The 24,779-nt window shown below is 44.8% G+C and overlaps 1 protein-coding gene and 1 long non-coding RNA gene across 5 annotated transcripts in view; one reads left to right on the top strand and one right to left on the bottom strand.

Annotated features, from left to right (window-relative positions):
* The window catches only part of LOC310845116, a 579,409-nt gene that overhangs the window by 340,566 nt on the left and 214,064 nt on the right, over nt 1-24,779 (bottom strand). The window lies entirely within an intron of this gene.
* On the top strand, nt 9,158-24,060 carry CCDC197 (coiled-coil domain containing 197). 4 transcript variants are annotated; one of them, XM_083736797.1, is made up of 10 exons: nt 12,708-12,947; nt 13,193-13,271; nt 15,151-15,196; nt 15,862-16,038; nt 17,567-17,724; nt 19,658-19,740; nt 19,977-20,149; nt 21,722-21,832; nt 22,484-22,600; nt 23,732-24,060. In XM_083736797.1, the coding sequence occupies exons 1-10, from the start codon at nt 12,920-12,922 to the stop codon at nt 23,915-23,917; spliced, it is 1,158 nt and encodes a 385-aa protein (XP_083592923.1). In that variant the 5' UTR covers nt 12,708-12,919; the 3' UTR covers nt 23,918-24,060. The 4 variants fall into 4 exon arrangements, with proteins under 4 accessions (XP_083592924.1, XP_083592923.1, XP_083592925.1 ...); XM_083736798.1 differs by lacking the exons at nt 12,708-12,947; nt 13,193-13,271 and adding an exon at nt 9,158-9,594; XM_083736799.1 differs by lacking the exon at nt 13,193-13,271 and having other exon boundaries at nt 12,713-12,947.

Raw genomic sequence — 24,779 nt, 5'->3', positions numbered from 1 at the left:
CCTCCCCTCCCTTTGGTAACTTCACAGATAATAATTAACAAGCAGTTGATAGATTTATAGTCCTTTTATTACAGCATCATGTTGCGAGCACAAATACACAGCTCTCTGCAGCTGGCTAGTCTAATCCTCCTTCCGACTTCTGTAGCCTTTTGGGCGCCAATGGGAAGTTCCTCCCTCTGACTCCTTTACTCTCTGATACATTTGGACCTCCAGGTCTGTGGTGAGGGGGGGTCCCCCACGCTTTCAGCTAGCTGTCCCCTCCCTTCTGGTTCTGTTGTCATTATCTCGTAACTGGGTAACTCCCCCCTAAGATGTTCAGCTCCTGTCTCTCTCTCTGCTTCTGAATACGCTGTGGACAAGGGAGGCAACTCTTCTCCCTCCAGATCTCCATCGGAGAGAAGCTGGTCTACCATAGAATGCATTCTCCAGTCCTCGTCTTCAGACCATTCCCGGACATGAGGGGAGGTTTGGGAGAGGTGGGTCTCGGGTGAAGCCCAGCTGGCTCAGCCAGGGCAATGCTAGCTGAAATCCCCCTCCAACGAACATAGAGATACACAGGCTAATTTGGAATGCTGTGCCCAACCAACCATTAGCTTTGAACCTCTCCATCTTGTGCTCACAGCTCCATTGCACTAATGCAGGTATTAGCAAACTTTTTCAGCAGGGGGCCGGTCCACTATCCCTGAGACCTTGTGGGGGGCCAGACTATATTTTTTTTGGGGGGGTGAATGATTTTTGCCTGCCCGCAAAGAGGCCTGAAGATGCTTTGCTTTATGTGTCCCAGTTTTCGTCCCAATAGCCGCAGTTGGGCTTCTCCAGCCAGCCAGGTGCCGTTGCGGGGTAGGAGGCTGTGTTGGCTGGCAAAGACAGAAATAGCAGCTCTGGCGGAGGAGCTGCGGACGGAGGTAGGGGAACTGAGGCATCACCAGAGATTTTACCCACCACCTGCTGCTGCTGCTGCTGCTGCCCAGGAGGAACAACAGAGAAGAAGACAGAGCCACCAAAAGAGAGAGAGAGAGAGAGAGAGAGAGAGAGAGAGAGAGAGAGAGAATAAGAAGACAGAGTCGCCCACCAACCTGCAAGTGTTGGCCGCAGCCACTGCAACGACCTGCCTGAACGCCATGGGAGGAATGAAGGAGGGAGGCAGACAGGCAGGTGGCGACAAAGAAAGTGCGTGAGGAAGCGGTATGGAAAAGGGGCACAGAGAAGGAAGGATGGACTTAGGGAGAGGGAGGAGCAGGAGGAAAACAAAACAGCAGCTGGCAGCCGGTGTCACACACACCCTTCACAGCACCGCCCTGCTTAGGCGGGCAGGCGGGTGAGCTGACTCCCGCCATTGATAACGCCTGGCATGGGACAATATTGCTCTGTCCCTGAGGAGAAAAGTGCCACTGTGTGAGGGAGAGGGAGGGAGAGGGAAAGAACGTGTGCGCTGGAGATCCATGTGCTGGCGATCCACACAGCAATTCCCAGACCGTCTGCGGGCTGGATCTAGAAGGCAATTGGGCCTGATCCAACCCGCTGGCCTTAGTTTGCCGATCCATGCACTAATGCAAAGAAACCCAGATTGTGAGAAAGAAAAATGTAAAGAAGTCTTTATAACAATACTGGTAGCATTATTTTGTTTTGACTCTCCATTTTTGTACAATTCCCCTTGCTGTATCCCTAAAAGCCACTTACAATGAGATTTTGGTCATATGGAGTGTTAAGTAATTGATTAATCAGTTGCAAGACAGATGATTAATCAGCTAAAAATTCTCCAAACATTTGACACCCTTGCTTTATAGTGAAGGTGAATTTCACTATAAATTTCACTTCAAATTGAAGTCACCCTGTTTTTTGCATGTTTGAATTTAACAGACAATGGAAAAGAAGCTCAAAGTTTCAACTGAACAAATTGGGAATGTCTCAAAACAGTAATTAGGCTTTATTAGTAGTGTAAAGGCTGCAATAATACGTTCCTCTAGGAATTCTTAATTTAGCAGTCAGTCTCAGAGCATTTGTAAAAGATTATAACTTGTCACCTGCAAAATTAAATCCATGAGCTCTTGTCACTTCAAGACTGGCAAAAGCAGAAGACAACAGAGGATGTGAAAGTAGCGGTGTGAAATGAGAAGTGCAAGTTCTGAAAACTTGTTTCTGCTTTCTGGCCCAAAAGAGCCAGCAGCGACCTCTCCTTCAACTCTAGACTAACTCATAACAGGCTGGTTTATGAACTCCTTTGATGGTTCAGTTGTGCCTTGGTTTGGATACAACAAATGTGATTTCTTATTTGAGAGTAGGGCAGGGGGAAAAATTGATTTAGTTCACTTTTAAAGCCAAATTTACCCAATTTGCACTTTTCCAATGCACCTGCCTTTGAAATTTGCACTTCTCTGACTATTCCAGTGCTGTTCTCTAGCCATGTAATATGCACAATAATGCATATATTAGTGGGGTGGGGAGAGAAATAGCAATACACATTATATTATGGGAAATGGCTTTGCAAAAATGGCATATAAATGTGTCTATTTTAAGAGAAATTCACACAAAAATGTTGATGAGGTTTCATAAACACTTACTGGGGGAAACTCAATTTGCAAACTAATAATTTGTAATGGGAAATGGGAAAGACTCATTTGTAATTCAGAGAACCCATAACTCAGGTCTTCCTTGACATTTCCCACCATGCCTAGCTGAAACAGAAAAATTATGCATTGACCACATGCTTGCCAATATGCTTGTTTTGCATTATTTAATCTGGAGGCCAGATTAGACATCACATGAGAGATCCATGAAGAAAACCTATTGATTTGTTTGCTTTTTAAGAGTTAGGAACAGCCACCTAGGCCCTCAGTTTGGATGATGATGATGGGGTGTGTGGGTGCGATCCCCCTCCCACAAATTTTCTGTTAAAATCTTTTCCCAGGCTATTATTTGCCCCTCCAGTGAAAAGAGGTACTTGCTCTTTCTCTGCAAGGGTAAAATGTGTTCCTTGTACCTTTCATGTATACACTCAGACATTAATGTTTGCATTACATTAATGCAAATTTAGTCAATGTGCATGGAAGGAAGAGAGAGAGAGAGACAGACAGACAGACAGACAGACAGACAGACAGAGAGATGGCTACTTATTATATGGCCAATATGGAAAAAACACAAAATACTGTTACTCCTTTACAGCTGGGGAAATCAGGTCATGTAAATGGGTCATGCAAATTTAGCTCAGTGGCTGAACTCCGGTTGACTTTGCTCAGTCCAGCTGTGCAGAGGCAAACGCTGGTTCTTCACTTGAGTATTTTTCCATTCCTTTGCTGCTGCTCCACGCTTTCCTGCTTCCTGGGGGTGTACATGTGAAGAAAAGGAGGGACGCACCTTCTTCGTAAGTGACAGTGCCCACCTTTTTGTACTTCCCCCAAAGCCCAAACACAGGAGGGATATCTTTGTAGGAAAACAGCCTCTTGTCTGAAGAGCCCTTTCTTTGCGATTGACAGGGAACCATACCCCGAGGGAAGCAATATTGTTATCCGAGCTCCTCAACACCATTTTAGCTGATTGCTGACTCAGGCTGACAAGTTAAACCTTAGGGGAACTCACTGTTATGAGTCTCAGGCTCTCTCTGTGTAAATATCACCAGAAGGTCATGTACACAGATTTGATATGGAGGGGGATCAACCAATGGAGGGGTAGTGCGCAAAACTGCAAATGCAACAGGAATTTAAGCAAAACTAAGGTGAATCTAAACAAGCACACACTGCCTTGGTGAGTAAACACCACTGTTTAGCCGTTGTTTGCTTGGCAAATATCACTGATATTTCACCATGAGGATTAATGGGAATTTTTAATTAAAGCGTTCCTGAATTTTAGGAAATGTGGGGAAAGGTCCGGTCCTCTAATTAGCAAAAACAAAGGAAAAGTGGGGGGGGGGGAGAGATAAACATGACAATAGAATGTCAAGCGCTTTCCTACTGTGTAGAAAAGAACTAACTTGAATTAGGGTTCAAAAGGACTCTAGTTTTCAGCCCTAGGATTCAGCCCAGAATCTTTTAAGCATGTGCAAAGTGACACTGAATAGCCACAAACCTACCCCACACAACCTTGGCCACATCCCCAGTATACATGCAAAGCACTGTGGTACCACTTTAAGAGTCATGGCTTCCTCCGGAGAATCCCAGGAACTATATTATAGTTGGTTAAGGGGACGGTAAAGGTAAAGGGACCCCTGACCATTGGGTTCAGTCGTGGCTGACTCTGGGCTTGTGGCGCTCATCTCGCTTTATTGGCCGAGGGAGCCGGTGTACAAATTCTGGGTCATGTGGCCAGCATGACTAAGCCGCTTCTGGCGAACCAGAGCAGCGCACAGAAACACCGTTTATCTTCCTGCCGGAGCGGTACCTATTTATCTACTTGCACTTTGACATGCTTTCGAACTGCTAGGTTGGCAGGAGCAGGGACCGAGCAATGGGAGCTCACCCCGTCGCAGGGATTCGAACTGCCGACCTTCTGATCGGCAAGTCCTAGGCTCTGTGGTTTAAGACCCCTATTCCCCACATAGAGCTGTAGTTCCCTGGGAAGAGGGATTGGTTGTAAAACAAAGGTGCCAGCTTCCAAGTGAGACTGGGGAGGTGTGACATTAGGACGTCGGGATGACCCGGGGGCAAAGATAAATGTGGCAGTAGCGCTGCTTCAGTGGCTGTCACTCGGCCGCCTTCTCCACCTGCTGCTGGCCATCTTTTCCTCACACAGCCGGAAGAGGAGCTGCTAGCCAATGGAGCCATGCTGTGCTATGCCCAGTTCCACATTCGGCCTCCTCTTGCCACCGCCACTGGGTGTGTGTGTGTGGGGGGGTACTTTCCCCTCCTTCCCCTCCATGGCAGGAGGAGGAGAAGAAGGAGCCGACCACTGAAGCCATTCCACACTCGGCCTCCTCCGCCCCTATTTTTTTCAACATGGGGGCAAAAAAATTGTGAGGGAGCCAAAACAGCTGGGCCACTACGAATTGGCACCATACTGGGCATTTTAGCTCAGTGAGGGGAATAGCAGTCTCCTAACAACTCACAGCCCCATGAGGAGGGCTGCACTGAGGAGGAATGGTGGGAGCCTCCCCCTCCCCCTTCCCCTCCCCTTGCTCCTGATCCGAATCCTGAATCTTCCCAGGAGCAGGAGGACAGTATAGATTTGAAACGGTGGTTTGAGGAGGGACATTGTTCAGAAGGCAGAAGCTGGGAAATACCAGATGGGGAGCAGCTAGGAGAAGAAACACGGAGAGAGAGAGGGTTAACCAATTCACTGTCTCTGGAAAGCATTCACCCACTCTCCCAAAGTTCAAGAAGAGCTGAGAAAGTGGCGGTACAGAAAGCACACAAAGCACAGAGCGTACCAGCTCAAGATTACAAGACATAGGAGTGACGTGGATTAATGGGGACGTCAGGGGGTGGGATTCTTAACTGGGAGCACCGCCAATCCTCGGAGATGGGTTCTTTGTTCTCTCGCTGTGATTATTAAAGTTTCTAACGGATAAGATGATTCCTTTTCCTTTGTTCTGCTTATCTACTGCCACAGGGGGAGGAAGGCAATTCCCTGAAGCCTGACATCATGATTCTTTGGGTGTGTAGGCAGCGCTCCAAATAATTTTGTAATGCTCCTGTAAATTACCAAAACATGGCTTACCTTGCTGACTTTCCTGGAACACATGTCATTTAGGGCCAGTTTCCCCATTGCAAAAGCACGTGGAAGTCAACTGACCGTATCAAGCAGTTTACTCATCTGGAGATTCTTTGTGGAACTGACTGCGGCTGCTGTTGCGTGGAATGCTAGGCAGTGGTATAAAGATTCTCAGTGTGTTGCCAGTGATCTTTGGTATATATTCTTGTATAATTTATTTGCTTTTATGGATGTTTGTCAGCAGGGCTACAAACGCATTCCCACTTCAACCTCAAAGGTGAATGAGGACCCCATTCAAAAGGTTAGGTTCCCCATGAAACATCCATATTATTAATTTATTATTTATTAAACATACATCAACAAATATTCTCTGGTTGCCTTTACAGAGCACAAAAGCAAAATCCAATCCAATGCAGTATTAAAAATGCAGCATGCAATGATTGAAACAGCTATTAGTTCTTTGACGTTTCTCTTCAAGAAATCAAACCCTCGCATGCCACAATCTTGTTTCGAAAAACTGACATTTATTCATTTGTCTTGCATCCCTTCCGAGAAGCTAAATTTAGCACAAGTGTCTGGGCAAAATGTCAGATGACACGAGCGGATATCTGTTGCACAACATACCATAAGAGCGTGTAGCATTTAACTCGGTTAAAAATAGCCATATACTTGACAAATGTGGCAGGCTCCTGCATTATATCAAATAGTGTGATAAACAAACTTTACGACAATAATAGAAGTCAAAGGTATGCGGGGCAGACTGAACAGAGACAATCCAACAAACGAGTAGAACAAGTTATCTTATGCTTGATCCGTTTTTGGATGATCTCTCTCTATTTCCAGCAACTAGTACAGATCATTTTAAGCAATTTTAGCTAAAGGACAAAAAAGCACCTGCCGTTAACAAATAAAATAAAGCCTACACAAAATTTTGAAGGAGGTGGGGGTATTATGCAATTTTTTACATGTTGTAAGCCATCTTGAGCATACTTTTGATTATGGAAAGGTGATATACAAATAAAATGATGACGACGACTAATAGATAAACTATTATATGGCCATCATATATGTACACACACATAAACATTTCAGTATTTTTCCAAGCAGCAGACAACAGCCAAATTTTTGAACTGCAGAAGTCCTAAAATTAGTGATTGAAAAAATATATACGCAAAAGTATCTATTATCTATTTCAGATCATGAAATGAAAGCCAACCAATACTCAAAATAAGTTTCTTTGCTTCCTCCTAACCTTGGGGCAAGGCCTTTTCCGTGGTGGCACCCTATCTTCAGAATACCCTCCCTGGGACCCTTGCCTGAGCTTTCTATTTTAAGCCTGTGATTCAATGGAGAATGACACGGGATCTGTTCTAAATTTGCTCCAGACCAGTTGGTAACCCTATCCTAAAAACAGTAATCTGAAACAGGAGCTGCTTCCACACTGCACATTTACTGTAGAATAACCACAGTTTGCTCACTCACTTTTTTACAGGGCATCTGCGTGATATCATGAACATAACATCCTGCTCCCATATTTTCTCTGTTCAGATCCCATCCCCATCCGAACTCAGAAAATGTTGTTTTTCCCCCCTTAACACAATAGAACAACAATAGAACAACAATAGAACAACAATAGAACAACTGCACAATTTCTCCAGGTGTAGGTGACCCATTGCACAACTATTCAGATTGTTTGGCCAGTTATGTCAGAAATATCCTCCTGATGTTTAGCCAAACTCTCCTTTCTTGTAACTTGAATCCGTTGGTTCGAGTCCTACCCTCCAGAGCAGCAGAAAACAAACTTGCTCCATCTTCCATGTGACAGCCCTTGAGATATTTGAAGATAGTTATCATAGCTCCTCTTAGACTCCTCTTTCCCAAGCTAAACAGACCCAGTTCCTTAAACTGTTACTCATAAAGCTTGGTTTCCAGACCCTTGGTCATCTTGGTTGCCCTCCTCTGCACATGTTCCAGTTTGTCAACATCCTTCTTAAATTGTGGTGCCCAGAAGCGGACACGGTACTCAAGGTGTGGTCTGACTGAGGCAGTATAGAGTGGTACTATTACTTCCTTTGATCTGGGCTGGATCTAGACACATCAAAAAAATGTTTTAGGAAAACACGTTGTAAATCTCATACAGTCAAGACTCAGTTCCCGAACGCCTCTGTTTCAGCTCCCAAACGCCGAAAACCCGGAAGTAAATACTCTGGTTTCTGAATGTTTTTCGGAAGCTGGATGTCCAACGCGGCTTCCGCTTGCTTGCAGGAAGCTCCTGCAACCAATCGGAAGCTGCACCTCGGTTGTCGAACATTTCGGAAGCCGAATGGGCTTTTGTTTACAACAGGAACAGATTATGTTCGACAACTGAGGTTTGACTGTACAGTAATGCAAAATCACATTGCCAAAGATCGAACTCTACAGTACCATCTTGTGTCACAATGTTATTTATGCTTCTTTTTCTTTTTTACTAATGTAGCTGAGTCCCTGGACACTATACTTTTGTTGATGCAGCCTAGAATAGCATTAGCTTTTTTCGTTGCTGCATCACACTGTTGACTCATGTTAAGCTTCTGGTCCGTGCTGCTATCATCTATCTATCTATCTATCTATCTATCTATCTATCTATCTATCTGAATTTATATACTGCCCTATACCCAGAGGACTATCATCATCCCTAACTAGCAAGACGAATGGTCAGGGATGATGGGAACTGTAGTCCAAAAACAAATGGCGACACAAATATTGGAAATCACTGTTCTAAATGTACAAACAAATACTAAGCCTTGTTTCATGCTATACTTGTGAGCAGGCAGACAAAAAATATCTTCATCCAAAGCGATTTAGCAAAGAAGCTGCTGCAGTGTTATGTACTGAGCTGAATAGGATCCAAAATGCAGCAATCTGATTGGTCCTAGAACAATGCAGCAGTATGATTGGTCCACAGGAGCCACCCAATCCAGCTCCAGGTGGAAGTGAATCCACAACCTGATTGGCCTACAGGAGAATCCTGGAATTAGCCAATCACGTGCAGCAGCCCATTGTGCAAATGCAGTGGTACCTCAGGTTAAGTACTTAATTCGTTCCGGAGGTCTGTTCTTAACCTGAAGCACCACTTTAGCCAATGGGGCCTCCGGCTGCCGCTGCACCGCCGGAGCACAATTTGTGTTCTCATCCTGAAGCAAAGTTCTTAACCCGAGGTAATATTTCTGGGTTAGCGGAGTCTGTAACCTGAAGCGTATGTAACCTGAAGCGTACCACTGTAATGTATATAAAGCAGATATTCTGGGGAAACATTCATTCCTCCTCACCACTATGAGCTGAATAAAGAGCATGAAATCCACTCTCGACTCCGAGTATATTTCATGCAGTGTTTGCGCTGTTCTGTTTACAGCTGTGCTGGGAAGAGGGGGGGAGAGGGGGGGGGAGAGAGATCACTCCCCAGGGAAACACAAGGACAGTTCTCCCTGGGCACTCGAGGCCTTGATCCGCACTGTGTGCTGGGGTTGCCAGGGGGACACTGGAAGCAGCAGCAGGCGGAAAGGTAACTGAAGTAGCAACCCAGAAAGCTCACCTGCCGCGCTGAGCCCTGCGCTTCCAGCTTTGCAATTAGATCTGGGTTTGCTGCTCACACATGTCTGTCTCTGTCGATGCAGCGAAAGCAGCACCGTCGGGCTCATTTGGTCGTGCCGAGATAAGCTTTAGACAAACTGAGGCAAACTGGACACTTCTTTCCTCTCTTGACCAATTTCCCAGGGGGTGAAACTGCTGCGCGCAACAGTACACAGGATTCCTGCAGAAAAGTGGAGGGGGAAGCATTTCCACAACCCCCTCCCTTCCTTCCTAAGGAAACATGACTTTTCTGATGATGACAAGGGACCATGATCCCAAATACTTTCTGCAGGTGGAAAACGGGCCAGGAAATGTTTTCGTGACCCAGCTAGGAGAACACAGGTAAGGTGGCCCTTGATGTGTGTGATGCATTCCTTAAAACGGGTGTGGGGGAACTTTTATTCAGTTTGAGAGCCGCGCTGTCAGCTGGGAAACCATCTGGGGGCCACATGCCAAGCTGAGTGGGGACAGGGGATGCTGCTCTAACCCCCTTGTAGAGTGGGTTACATTCTAGCCATGGAAAAGATAGATGTACCTACAGGCATGCTACTGATTTGTATACATGTTAGATGGGCATACCTATTTTCTGGCAGGCTGGTCGCATTTTCATTCTTATTATTTAATTAGCACATTTATGCCCATCCCTTTCCTCCAAGGAGCTCAAGGTGAAGCAAACACTTATCTCCCTCTCAATTTATTCCTCACAACAACCCTGTGAGGTAGGTCAGGCTTGAGAGACAAAGGCTGGCTCAAAGCCACGCAGTAGGCCTCAAGGCTGAGTGAGGATTTGAACCCTGGTCTCCCAAGACCCTAGCCACTACTCCACACTCACTGTCTGCCATCATTGGGACTGCTTGCTCAAGGAAATTATCGTTTCCAGGTTACACACCAAAGGCTTCCAACAGGATACAGAAAAACCTAACAAACCCATTCTTATTCCGATCAAATCACTTGGTGGTACGGCTCAAGTGGATCTCATCAAACTGCACGGCTGGCGCCAGGGATGATGTCACTGTTGCCTCTTTCCGCAGCGTTAAAATACCAGACCAACAGTAACATGGCATATAAAACAGTTCCCACAGTCAACCCTGCATTTGGTGTTTGCGCTGCATGGGGCAAAGAAGATTTCATGCTGCGGGGGGAGTAGAAACACACCATGGAATTTTTTAAAGCTGTTGACATCATTTAATATCTCCCCACATTTACTCATGAGAAAACAAAGCAAGAACTTTGCAGAGAGCTGCAAAACACGTGGGCCCTGAATTTGTGGCGATCATAGAGAGGTCTGACTAACCCCCATGCGTCCTCATAAACTATGCTCAGCTGGCGGAGACAGCTTTGAAAAGGCCTGGATGGATTTGAAGAATTATTTGCAGCTTCTACATGTGGGAGTCTCTTTTGTTGTTGTTGTTTAGTCGTTTAGTCGTGTCCGACTCTTTGTGACCCCATGGACCAGAGCACACCAGGCACTTCTGTCCTCCACTGCCTCCCGCAGTTTGATCAAACTCATGCTGGTAGCTTCAAGAACACCATCCAACCATCTCATCCTCTGTCGTCCTCTTCTCCTTGTGCCCTCCATCTTTCCCAACATCAGGGTCTTTTCCAGGGAGTCTTCTCTTCTCATGAGGTGGCCAAAGTATTGGAGCCTCAGCTTCATGATCTGTCCTTCCAGTGAGCACTCAGGGCTAATTTCCTTAAGAATGGATACGTTTGATCTTCTTGCAGCCCATGGGACTCTCAAGAGTCTCCTCCAGCACCATAATTCGAAAGGCGTCTCTTTAGCTGTCTGCAATATATCATTGGTCTGCCAGATAATGCTTTACAGTAGACTTGACAGCCCTAGAGATTCTTTCTCCAGGACATGTGTATCTGAAGAAGTGTGCATGCACACGAAAGCTCATACCAAGAACTAACTTAGTTGGTCTTTAAGGTGCTACTGGAAGGAATTTTTTTTGTTTTGACTATGGCAGACCAACACGGCTACCTATCTGTAACTTTCTCCAGGACTTCAGCTGTAAGTGTTACCTGAACATGTGAATGGTGAGAGTGTGGGGAGGGGCAGGGCATTCAGGCTAGCCTCGCCCCCAGTGTCATCATGCCTGCTCCCCACTCAGTCCCCAAAACAATATGGGGAAGGTCATCAGGGTTTTTTGACTGGGGGCTTCTTCACACTTCCCGCTGCTTTCCACCAGGGAAAACCACTCTTTAGTGCTCAGTTGGAGCAAAGAGCGATTCAGGTTTCACCCAGACTGCCAGATCTATCGCTAAAGAATGGGTTTTCCCTTGGAAAACAATGGGGAAACTGCTCAGATACATGCCTAGAATAAGTGTGGGTCAAGCAGAAACAAGGATGAGCCCTGAGTATCAATAGACTCCTGGTGCCATTCTGAACTGGAAAATTTCCTGTGGGAAAATAAAGCATTGGAAAAAGTTACTGCCTCATATTACTGCTGGGTGGTTGAGCAGGGAAGAGCATTCTTCTTACTCCCCACAATATGTAGGAAAATTATTGAAGGTATTGCATTGTCTGAGGATTAACAACTTGCGCTGAAGAGCTGCCCTGGCTGATTTTTTGCACTTTCTGTTCCAGTACAAGAGCAGGCAAGCATCTGGTTTTTCCTTATCAGGTGGCAACCCGACTTGTTGGTATAGAAAATGATCCCTTGCAAAGCACAGCTGCAGGATTAGAGTATGTGTAATTGCAACTTGGATTTGCATTCCACATTTGGTTGCTCACCCTAGGCCCTTGATTTGCCATGGGCTTCTATTCTAGCCATTTAGTCCAATTCATTCAGGTATGCTTGCAGCAATTGCCTGCAAAGATGGTCAGGAGGACTCTATGTAGAAAAGGCTTTCCCAACTCTAACTCCCATCAGCCCCAGCCAGCACGGCCAGTGATCAAGAATGAGGGAACAGGGATCTCAGGATTCTTTGGGGGAAGCCATGAGTGATATAATATTGCTTTAAATTTATGATGTGGATGTGGTCTTAGGCACCAACTCCACAATATACATTTAAAACAACAGCATACCACTGTGTGGTTTAACAGTTAATCCCTCTTCTCAATCCCTCTGGGAATTGTAGCTCTCTTAAAGGAACGGGTGTCTCCTAACAACCCTCAGCACTCTTAACAAACTGCGGTTCTCAGGTTACTTTGGGAGACCATGGCTGTAGCATTATGCTACTTTAAAACTATAGTGCAGATGTGGTCCTTATTTGGATACTACCCAAAGCAGGTTTCCCCCCTCTTTAGAGCTCTGTAAATTAATATATATTAATAAATTCATTAATTGGTCAATTAAAACATATATTAAATCAGCTAGCAGCCCAATCCCATATGGCTACTCATAAATAAGCCCAATGAGGCTGACTCTTAGAAAACCGCATGTGTGAACGCAGCCTGAGTTTTCATTGGGTGACAAATCTAGTAATATGTGACCAAACCCTAATTTCCTCCCTTTGTCCTGTCATCAGTCCTGGTTCCTCTTCAGCTGTGTTGAACACCTCTCACTGCAGTGTGTGCCAACCCAGATTTCTTGGAGGACAACTCCCATCAGTGGACGGAAATTGCAGTTCAATACATCTGGATGGCACTAGGTTGGCAAAGACTGCTCTAATGACAGCAGTTGAGTGATAGGACCATGGAACGAACCCAGCAGGTGGCACTATGGCTATGTTGTCTCCTCCTAAATGGAGTAATGTAAAGGTCCCACCTGGATCTCTTGAGTTGTGACCTTTCAACCCTATGTCGCTAGCGGTACTATTTAGGAAGCCAAACTACTCCCCTTAAGTGTTGCTTCCTTGTGCTAAAGGGGGAGACATCTCCTGTAAACTTAGTATGTTAAGGGATTTACCCTGTATAGGGTAGGTGCTGAAGGATGAAGCAAGATGCCATAGAGGTGCCATTGTGATGCTTCCAGCTATCTGCCCTAACTCCTAGATACTGCTGTTGTCACTGTTTTCAGTCTCCAAAAGTTCAGCATAGATTTATATCCTGGAGTTTTAAGGAGTATGGACAGGTGGGTGACTTGCAGCCTGGGGGCTTCATGTGGCCCCATTGCCATTTTATGCAACCCCCAAAACCTGCTACTATTCATTTCTTTCTGCAGGGTCCTACATTCCATTTATTTTATCACTATTGTCGCTGGCTTTGCCTCCCTCCATCTTGCTATATAGTTTCTCAGTAATTGGAGAAGGCGGGATTTAATTTTTTTAAAGCATCCACCCCCCATTTGAGAAAAAACAAAACAAAACCCTGCTGCTTGTAAGACTCCTGTTCAAAGGACTCCACAGCTTCTGTGTTGAAATCTATGGGGCGATCAGGCTCAATGAATGCATACAAAAAACTCATTACATGGTTGTTGGCAGTAGCTAGGACATCTGTTGTACAAAAATGGAAGACTGCAAGAATTGCAAATTTCCCCATGTGTGGAACATGGTGGTGGTGGTGGTGGTGGGAAATAGGGCATAATTTAAATGTTGGAAGCTCCAGAAGGTTGCCAGGCCATGTGGTGGTATTTCATTTCTTACAGTGCTGCAAATAGCCTCTGGGACTGTATGGCTTTGCCTATGTGTGAAATATGGTTTTCTGAAGGATTTGTTTTAAATATCATTATGTCTCTCCGTTTTGATTTTGTATAGACTGAGGAGAATTTGTACGTAGTCCTTGCCCTCCCTACTTGGGTTATATCTCATGGTGTGTATATACAACAGATAATAATAAAATTGTTATGCTTCCATCATGGAAGTATGTGTGCGCATGTCTGAATGTGCAGCACACAAAATTTAGAGAGGAATTACATTAACTTGCTTTCTAAAATGGTAGTTGCTTTGGTCTGCTTTACATAAAAAGAAAAGAAATTCTCTGTATACTGAGTTCAGAGTAACCCCACAAAACCTAGTGGGGGTTACTTCCAAGTAGACCTTCATATCATAGGGGCACAGGGCATGGAGGGAGCCTGCTGCATCCCAGATCAGGCTTGACCCAGGAGTGGAGCTGCGACGGGCCACAGGCACAAGAAAGCTGCCTCAGCAGCAACATTGGGTGTCACAATGCAGTCAGGGAAAGGGCCGGCAATGTTGCAGCCAACTCTCCTCTCTCTGCCCCCGGAGTGGAGCTGCAGTTGGCAGTGTTGGTCCGCCATGCAAAAATGCTGCCTCCACAGCTCTTTCACAGGCCTGTGGTCAGGGGCCCTCCAAAAAATGTGCCATGCCACCCCAGCCACCCATGCTATGCCACTGTCTGTAATATGCTATTGAAGTAAATGTTCCAACTAACATTTGTTTAAAAACCTGAAGCATTTTTATTAGGGATTGTAGGGAAAGACTGCCAAGGAAACTGAAAAATATCTTCATGTATGCGACAACGGTGGCAAGAGTCTTAATAGCACAAGGAGGGAAAAATGAAGAAATCCCGACCAAAGAACTGTGGCAAGAGAAACTGATGGACTACACAGAATTGGCAAAAGTGATACATAAATTACATGAGAAGGATAACTGTGACTTTAAAGATGAATTGAAACCTTTCACAAAGTACTTAAAGAAACAACAAAATGAACTGGTCTCCTTGGCAGATTTTGAATAAACATACACAAACTTTTTATTCATAATATTTCGATAGATAAATTAAGGATCTGTACAATTCTGTGACATGCAGAGAATAACAAATGCTGAAAAACCAGAGAGAGGAGCTGAGGGAAGTCTGGGGGGTGAGTAGGAGGGTGGGGTTTTTCTTTTTGGGGGAAGGGGGAAGGGAAAAATGGGGAGGGGAAAAAATGAGGGTGATGTCTGGTCACACCAAAGTGTGACGGAACATTGGGAGCTGCCTTTCATACACGGAGAGCCATTTCTAGGTACTATGGGTCTATGACAACAATTTACCTTTTTTTATATATATAGGGAAGAAGAGGATGAAGATGTGCCTCAGATTCCTGTCATGCGAGAGGTCAGCTGCCTTTGTCATTCTCTTTCTCAGACAAGAGGGCCGGGTTAAATATAGGACACGGCTTCTGTTTTTTTATTAGGTGTGCCAAAAGCAGAGCTTTGGCAGAAGTCAAGCAGTTCTCTGATAATAACTGTGCCAGGGGGATTGAACTGGTATCCAGGGAAGATCATATTCTTCTAACTGTTAAAGCCCTACTTGGGAGTTTGCCTTCTGTGCTAATTCAACATGCAAGAGGGGGAGAGCAGGAATGAACGTTTCAGCTCTGTCCTCTTGTCAGCATCTGCAGTGGAGAGCTTGCTTGACTCATGCAGGCTGAGGCTCCCTGCATATGGGGAGCCTTGGCCCTCCACATGGCACTGAACTACAACTCCCATCATTCCCTGACCCTGTAGACCTGAAGGAGCGTCTACACCCCCATCGTTCAGCCTGGACACTGAGGTACAGCTCTGAGGACATTCTGGTAGTTCCCTCATTGCGAGAGTAGCCCTAAACATTTTTAAAGAAAAAAAGTAGTGTGTGGGGCGTGTGTGTGTGTGTGTGTTTGTGTGTGTACACACACACACACACGGACTAGATAACCTTTGGGGGCCCTTCAAACCCTACAGTTCTCTCTCCTTCCATCATTCTCTCTCTGTATATTTGTAAAAACCAGTTTTGTTTTCTAGAGCACCAGTGAGATTTTGCAGCATCGCAGAAAAGCACTGCAAAGATTTCGGCTTCGGAAGAAAAAAATTGAAAATGAGCAGGCTTCTGCAGAACTGACTGCAAAGAAGCAAGAGTTCAAAGAGAGGATGGAAGTGTTGGCCCAACGAAGAGAGGCACTTGAACAAAAAGATCAGGATGTAAGCATCACTCTGCATCTATAAAGAGGGCACTTGGAGTTGGGGTCTAGGCTGGATCTGCATTGATCTGTTAAACGTTATTAACAGAAAAGAAACATTAACTCATTATACATTAAATAATTATACAATATCCAAAAAGAAAAAAGAAAAAACATAAACAAAATAAAATAAACCCACCACCCTGTTTAACTTCCCTCCACCACTACTTGTCTTCTCTACAATCAATTTTACCCTTATCATTGCATTCTGATTGTTTTTATTTTCTCTGTATACATACATACGTCATTGATAATTTATTGTTTTCATGCATTTACATTCTTAACCTAAGCATATTAGCATGTCTTTTTTAGAGCAATATTTTGTCATATAATCATCAAAGCATTGCCATTCATTTTTTAGTTTTTGATTTGACTGCTATTGTATGCATGCTGTTATTTAACCAATTTTAAATATTCATTAAATTTGAGAATCCATCCCTCCTTGGTAGGTAGTTCTTTAGCTTTCCATTTAGATGCCATTGCTATCCTAGCTGCGGTGGTCGCATATAAGAAAATTCTTTTTTCCGATTTTGGTATTTCTTTTCCTAAAAGGACCAGTAGGTAAGCCTCTGTTTTTTTTTTGTTAATGGGATTTTTAAGCATTTTTTTCAACTGCTCGTGTATTTCTCCCCAGAAGTACTTAATCGGGGTGCAACTCCACCACATATCAGGCACTGCCATTCTCACACAGTTGTAATGATGCAAAGCCGGAAGTGGGGGCCAGTCAGGTGTGCTAGCTATAGGGGGCCGAGATGTCTTCAACCCCCTTTGTATTTGTTGGAAGGGGATCAGGCCCCCTCAATGTTGAGGGGGCAGAGGAGGCCGAGTGCGGATCTAAGCATGGCTCAGTGCTCAGCCTCCTCCAGACAATTGGAAAAATGAGAACGTGAAAGAAACTGGAAATGACACTCACTTATACTCAACCGTAGCGCCAGAGCACTGTGCTGGCCGGCAGCCTGATCACAAGAGGGCAGCATAGCAGAGGCTGTATATGGGATTTGAGATGGGACACTAGCATTTTGTTTGGTAGGTCCCCAATTCAGCTGCTGGTATCTCTGTTTAAAAGCTTCAAGTGTCAGATGATGAGCAAGACCTGCCTGAGACCCTGAAGAGTCTCCTTCTAGTTGCAATATGCAATACTGGGCAAGATAAACCAGCAGCCTGACGAGGTATAAGGCAAAAGTGCTTGGACCCAGACCTAAAAAGTGTGGAACAAGTGGAAAACCACTTGGGCCCCTGCTTCCTAGGCATGGGAAAAGTGGAATTGTGAAGGAACCCTAAGTTGCTGTGAACTTAGTCCCAGGTAAGTGTGTAAATGACTGCAGCTTAATCAGTCTTCCCTCCATTTTTGGTTAGTGTCCAGGATGGTAGGATGAATTCATTCTCATTTTCTCTGAAACAAATGACTTCCCCTTCATGGGCTCTCACCTTTGAATACTGAGCAAAACTATGCAAAACTGATTAAGCCTTCTTTCTCCTTCTTGGTTCAGAGGAAGAACCGAATTCTTGAATTTGACGCATATATTAAAGAGTGTCGTCAGAAGAAGGAGCGTGTCATTCAGCTGTACCACCAGGAACATGCGCTGAAAGCCCTCAAGAAGCGTGAGGTATTCAAACTGAAAAAAGAGCTTAAGAAACTCCAAGTTAGGTATGTGACTGATGCTTTTAAGACGGATTTGAGACTGAGCCACGGGTATCTGGGCAGGGGTGCAGTGAGGCAATCTTAGACACTGGACTTCTGGAGGCCCCATCGTTAGATGCCAGTGTGTATTACTCCACTTCAAAATGTCGTAAGCCAGCTTTGCTGTATTTGGGGACTCTCCTGCTGGGACATTCCTCTGAGTGGGGCCCTGGACTTCAGTCCCAAAGTCTTCTCCTGATAACACCACTGCACATTATTCTCCAGCTAGCCAGCATGGCTGGCTTTCCTGATCTGAAGGTCCTGTGCCCTGGCAGAATAGAATCATCATCAAAATTATATTTCTTAAGAATGGGGGCTTGCTAAGAGGGCCATAGCTTAAATGGGGAAGGCTGTATTTCAGTGGGAGAGCATCTGCCTTGCATGCAGAAGGTCGCTGGTTCAATCCCTGGCATCTCTAGGTAGGACTGCCAGTCAGTGTAGACATTATTGAGCTACCTGGGCCAATGGTCGACTCAATATAAGGCAGCTTTCTGTGTTCCTAAATTTAATCTTTTACATATTTACATAGAGCAAATGTTTAATTATCTAAGAGTACAGAGCCAGAGGGACGTGGGTGGCGCTGCGGGTTAAACCACAGAGCCTAGGGCTTGCTGATCAGAAGGTTGGCAGTTCGAATCCCTGCGACGGGGCGAGCTCCTGTTGTTCGGTCCCTGCTCCTGCCAACCTAGCAGTTCGAAAGCACATCAAAGTGCAAAGAGATAAATAAGTACCACTCCGGCGGGAAGGTAAACAGTGTTTCCGTGTGCTGCTCTGGTTCGCCAGAAGCGGCTTAGTCATGCTGGCCACATGACCTGGAAGCTGTACGCCGGCTCCCTCAGCCAATAAAGCGAGATGAGCACCGCAACCCCAGAGTCAGCCACGACTGGACCTAATGGTCAGGGGTCCCTTTACCTTTACAGTACTCAGCCAGCTTTCCCTTTCCCTCCTTTAAAAACACAATGGTGCCCCAGGTGTGGAATATATTTCCCTCTGAGTTCTGCTGGTGCCTACCTCACTTTCAACTTTGGCCCTAGGTTAAGAAGACCCCAACTGCATTCTTGGGAGTTTATTAATTGTTAACTCTGCTTTGTAATAATAAGGGGATCAGCCACTCTGTGTTTTAAGATGGTTGTGATTCATTCGTTCATTTTTATCTGCTTGCTTATCTAACAAAAGGGTGGTTCCAAATATATCCGTGTACCTTGCTCTGAGTACATTTTGATATAGAACTGGTCACAAATATTTTGATAAATGAATGAAACAAAAGCCAAGACCCTTTTGGGTCCTCAGGACAACATCTTGATGGTGCTGACCACATTTTTATCTGTAAGCCACATTGAGTCCCTGTCAGGGGGAAAAGGCGGCATATAAATAAATATATATGCAGTGATCATCATCACCAACTTGAGCCAGTGAAGGCTGGTCCATTAGAGCAAAAGGGGCAGTATTCCACCAACTTCACTGTGCCCCCTGCCAGCCCCTACCTGCCTGCCTTTTTAGTTACATCTACTCCACAGGCAGACACTCAGTCTCAGTGTTGCCTCGGCAGAACTCCTTAGGGAGGAGGATGAGAACATAACTAGAGTTAGTTGGCTCTGCTCATCATTGGCTCATTGACTTCTCTGCCCTCCTGCCTACCAGTCCCAATGGGCACCAGCCAGCCAACACTGGGCTAAGCTGGTCTGTCACTCAAACGCACAGCTGGCAGGAACTGGTGGTACAACTAAACATGGGCCATCTCTGCAGATGGCAGTCAAGGTTGAGATGGGGGAGGATTGTCCCTCACATTTCGTAACTGAGTTACAGCTATGATCCCTTTCCAGGAATTCTAGTCATTTGTTGATAAGACGATTTTTAACGTCTGAGGCATTCCAAGCGCCCCTAATATATTTTTCTTCAGAAAAAAGGAACTACAGAAGAAGATGGCAAAATACAAAAGCTTCGAAGATTTCCTGAAGAAAGTTACCGCCACATTCACACCAGGTGAGTATAATCATTGAACAGTTACACTTTACTTGGGGGGGACTCTGTACTTGACAAATATGTATTTAGATTTCTTGCCTTTTGACTCATAAAAGGATCCACAAGACATCTTTCATAAACCACTTTTGAAGAGCCATCAAAAATAAAGAGTAGCACAAAAATACCAAAACAATAAAAACATGACCCTAATATGTGTTTTCCATGTATAGCATAATCCTCCCTGTTTTCCATTGCAGGATTTCTTGGATATCCGGAAGACTCCATGGTTGAAGCCCTCATCAAAAGGCACAAGACACTGTTTGAGGAAAACCAGAGCTTGATGAAGAATTTGTCCATCCAGCAGTGTCACATTGAGGAAACGCGAAAAGAATTAGGGATCTTGCGAGAGGAATACAATACCACAACATTTGTAATGTTCACTGAGCATGTAGTTTTTATGACACCCAATCCGATTGTACTAAGCACCGAATGTGCTGGTTCTTTTCTGAAACCTTAGAGAAGGTCAATTCTGTCTTCTGAAACCAACAAAGCTTTGAGAAGTATTTGCAGCACATAGGAAACCCATGCTGTGTAATTCATTAGGATTCTCAACTTGTAGATTCCTTCGGAGCAGGGTCCAATTGGCACTATAACTGGTCACACCACAAAGCCTCAGAGAGGATTTGTTGTTGCTGCTGCTGCTGTTGTTTTCTTTTTCTGCAGGAAGTGGGCGAATGATCTTTTTGAAAGGTTTTTCGAAAAATATGATTATGGCTTCCCCCTCTTGCCCCATTGTGTGCTGCTAGTGTACTGCTGCTGCTGCTATTGTTTCATTGTGTTCTACTAGTTTGCATCTTCCCTCTCATTGTGTACTACTAGTGTACATCTCCCTTCTCAATGGGTACTATTAATAGTATTAGTATTAATACTATTAGTATCGAATGGTGTTACAATAGTGGCAGGTATTGTCTTCTCTGACTGGCAGTGGCTTTCCAGAATCTCCGGTAGAAAATCTTTCCTATGGCTTGCTACCTGTTCTGTTAAATGGAGATGCTCCTGGGATTGAACCTGGGATATTCTGCAATCAAAGCATGTACTGCATCACTGAGCTATGGCTCTTCCCCATAAGCCTAAGTGCTGCTGTGGTGGAGGAAAAAAACCATTGTTACAGCACCAGACCCTTCCTTACCATTACGAACCGCTGCTGTTTTCTGGGCAGTGCTGCTCACTTTTTCTCAGGGAAGCCTGGGAGCCTTGAAATACCCTACCCTGACTTTCCCTGGCTAGTACCTATGATGGCTATGTTCTACTTCCGCTGTTGAACGAAGTTTATCTCTGAATACCCGTTGCCAGACACTGAAGGGGTGAGTGCTGTTGCGCTCAGGTTCAGAGTGCTGGACTAGATGGGCCCTTGGCATGCTCCAACAGGGCTCCTATGTGCCCATCAGGAAATCTCAAAACAGTCAAAACCTCTCCAGATACAATTTCTATTTCATTCAGCTGCCATGCAGTTCCAAATAGTCTAATGCGACTGTGAAGTGTTTCTGCATATATTTGCATGTGTAGGTGGATGAAATCACTTGCAAAGCCTCTTATTTCCTCTTGCAAGCTTGGTTAATATTTTTATTGTTAATTACAGTCATACCTTGGGTTGAATGCACGTTTGAGTTGTGCTCCGCGACAACCCAGAAGTAATGGAGAGCGTTACTTCAGGATTTCACCGCTTGCGCATGCGCAGACGCTCAAAATGACATCACGCATGCGCAGAAGCGGCGAAAAGCAACGGGCACGTGCGCAGACGTGCCGTCGCTAGTTACGTTTGCTTCTAGATGCAAAAAGGGCTTCGGAACGGATCCCGTTCATATCCAGAGGTACCACTGTATTACATTAATGTTTACTGTAGGCTGCCCTGAGATCCTTGGGTGAAAGGCAGATTACAAATGCCGTAAAATAAATGTACGAACAGCGTATCCCTAAATTCCCATTTTATGGCTTTGCCTAGGTGCTGCTTGGCAAAATTTCTGAACTTCAGTCAAAGAAAAGTGCACTACAAGAAAAAAAGAAACACTTGTGTCACCACATTAACAATGAGGAATGTCTCATCGATCAAAAGGTAAGCTTCTCTGAGTCCCCACCCAACCCCAAAGCTCCTGTTTATTGATTGGATGTTGTATACAATTTAGAGATTAAAAATGTATATATTACAGGGTTTATAAATACTTTTGCTTTTAAGTAAATAAAGTAAAATACCGCTCCCATTACCTCCAGCCAGCTTGGGAGTTCAACAATATCTGGGCTAGATCTACATTGATCTTTGAAACATTATTACATATAATGGTCTATAACATTTGCTACAGTTTCCCTTTGCCCTCTGCTCTGCAGGGCGCTCTGGTGTCACATTTTAGCAATGGATTTTTAGCATTATAAACCACAAGTGTAAATCTGCCCCGGGAGGGCTAAAAGTTCCCCATGCCTGTCTTAATTTGCAAAAAGCCTGCTTTGAGGATAGTGGAGGGGCAGGACTGACGACTGAACTGGGATTTAATTTGCTGCTGTGTCCCATCTGAAATGAGAATTGCAAAGCTGGGATGAAACTGGATTTATATTGATAATGAAGATGATGAACCAGCTGCATCTCCTTTTTTAAAAAAAAGTACTAACCTCACTCTTGATAAGTGTTGTCTTCTTTCACTGCTCTCCAAGTATATGTGGATGTATAGTGGTGAGAAGGACAAAGTTCATCCATCTCTTTATGCTCATGTAGAGGCAAGATCTAAGCAGGATGATGTTAGCAATCAACAACATGGCAGAGTTATGCTACATGCCTCATTATGGCCCTTTGGACGACATGACGTTGCGGTCCAAGCTGGACATGATCCAGGTAAGTGAAACCACCCCAAGACTGAGTGTAACATTTTATCCATGACTGTTATAAACAGCAATAATCTAAGGGGATAAAGCATGCATTTAGATCAGGGAGTGGAGCAATAATACAGAAAGCATTCCACTCTTCAGCCCCACTCTTCCTCTTGACTTGACTGACTGCTGCCACTGGACCTGGACAGACTACAGACTGCATGCACTAGAACAGGAATGTCCAACAGGTTGATCACGATCTACTGATCGATCGTGGGACACTAATGGTAGATCGCGGTCAGTCACATGACCCGTAGCGTTTGTCCTCCAAAAGCATTAGAAAAAAGGAACCAAAACTCGCCTTCCCCTCTCCTAAAGGAAAGATCAACAATTTTGCCTTGCAATGGCAATGGGTAGATCACAGCCAGTATTTTAATACCCTACTGTGAGTAGATTGCAGTCTTTGGGGAGCTGGACATGCCTGCACTAGAAAATGAGACGGAAAATGCTCTAAAGGGTAGGGAGGAAAGTCCACATTTTAGAACCAAAGGATTCCTATCTCCTGATCATAGCGCTGACTTCATTTGTTTACTAAAAAAACACTGAAAAGCAGGAAAAGACAGGCTTGCCCATTTGTCTGTATATTTCACTTCCAAACTTTTTAAATAGGTGGCTGGTTGACTTTCTTTTTTTATGAAAGCTCAAAGTCTGGGTCCCCTTGCAGGCAGGGCGCTGGGGCGATTGCACCACTGATAATCCAGCCTTGTTAGCCATGCAGCAAGATAAGAAGGGAAGGAGAGGCTCAAGAACCTGAGGCTTTGCTCAAGCATGTTGCGTGTAGCAGCTCAGGCACATAGTATTTAACCATGGTTTACTGCAGCCTCCTCTAGCCTGGTGTCTTGCAGATGTTTCAGACTGCAACTTGCATCAGCCCCAACCAGCACAGAGCAAGGATGATGGAAGTTGTAAACCGAAACATCTGGAGAGCACCAGGATCTGGATAGCTGTTTTAGAGCTATGTGTGAACCATCCCAATGGGTTGTGCAAGATTAATTTTCCATGTGAATTTGCAAGACAGTTTCTCAGTACTTCAGCTTAAGCCACTCTCCTTTTAGAAACTAAGCTTTATTAAGAACCTTTCTCTCTTGTTATTCAGGAGTCCATTTTGAGGAAACAACAGATCGTAGAGGAAACAAAAGCACTGCAGTCTCAAGAACTTACAAGGTCATCCTCTCATCTTTTGAGGGAAAATTCATCTTCTACTCTTTCTAGGGAACAACTTAAAAAACAAATAAGCTTTGCCAATAAGGACAAGCTGGAAGACAAAGGAGGAAAAGCATAAGGAGACAAATCTCTTTTAAAATCCCATAAACAGAATGGGAGACACTGCAGGGACTAGTGGAATATTTATAGTAGGTTCTGCAGACAAATCAACACAGATGGATGTCAATGCATTACCATAAATGCTTTGATTTGTGGGTGAAAGGGTCTTTCATGCTCATTTTTTGCAAGTATGTGATCTTGATTCTTTCCGCCTGCTAATTCTATGTATTTGGTGTTTACGGACTTGCTGGAGGAGTGGAAGACAATCTCTGAAAGAACCAATGCACAATTTGGAGGTGCTCCTACAGCCATCCATTCTCCTAAACAGGCAGGCAATGGTTTGATTAGCTGGCAAACTAACCATGGCTAGTTCAAGGGAAGACTAATCTTGCCCATAGTGTTCTTTACTCTTGATCAGGGCTACATGGTAGCTCCCCCCCCCCATTGCCAGTTAAGCACACTTTTTTATTTTTTAAGTGGACAATGTAACCTGTACTTAGCCCTTAATCCCAGCACATATTTTAAAGGAACAGAAACAGGAGTACAATCTGCAAGGTTCTGTATTCAGAGCATTCAAACAGTGATCCACATGTTTGTTAGATCAATATGTAGTTTAGATTCTGCATTGATACACTTTGGATCAGGGGTCAGCAACCTAAGGCCCATGGGCCAGAAGTGGCCTGCGGAGGACGTTTGACCGGCCCATGAGCCACCCCGAAATGTGCTGCCCGCTTGCGTGCTGCGCTAAACCAGTCCAGCGCTGGAAATTGCATCTGCACAGACACAGACAATTGCAGGCACTCACACTTATGCACAGTCCGGCCCATGGAGGAATCTCCACGGGACAGATCTGGGCCTGCCCAGACAATATAAACCTTGCT

Source organism: Podarcis gaigeae, assembly GCF_964106915.1.
Source record: "Podarcis gaigeae genome assembly, chromosome: 1".
Lineage (NCBI taxonomy): Eukaryota > Metazoa > Chordata > Lepidosauria > Squamata > Lacertidae > Podarcis > Podarcis gaigeae.
This window is presented reverse-complemented; position numbering and strand designations above follow the sequence as displayed.

Coding starts and splice junctions, on each gene's coding strand:
- CCDC197 (XM_083736797.1), top strand. CDS start 12,920: ATGGCTATGTTGTCTCCTCCTAAATGGA. Junction 12,948..13,192: donor GTTGTCTCCTCCTAAATGGA/GTAATGTAAAGG, acceptor CCTAACTCCTAG/ATACTGCTGTTGTCACTGTT. Junction 21,833..22,483: donor AATGTCTCATCGATCAAAAG/GTAAGCTTCTCT, acceptor ATGCTCATGTAG/AGGCAAGATCTAAGCAGGAT.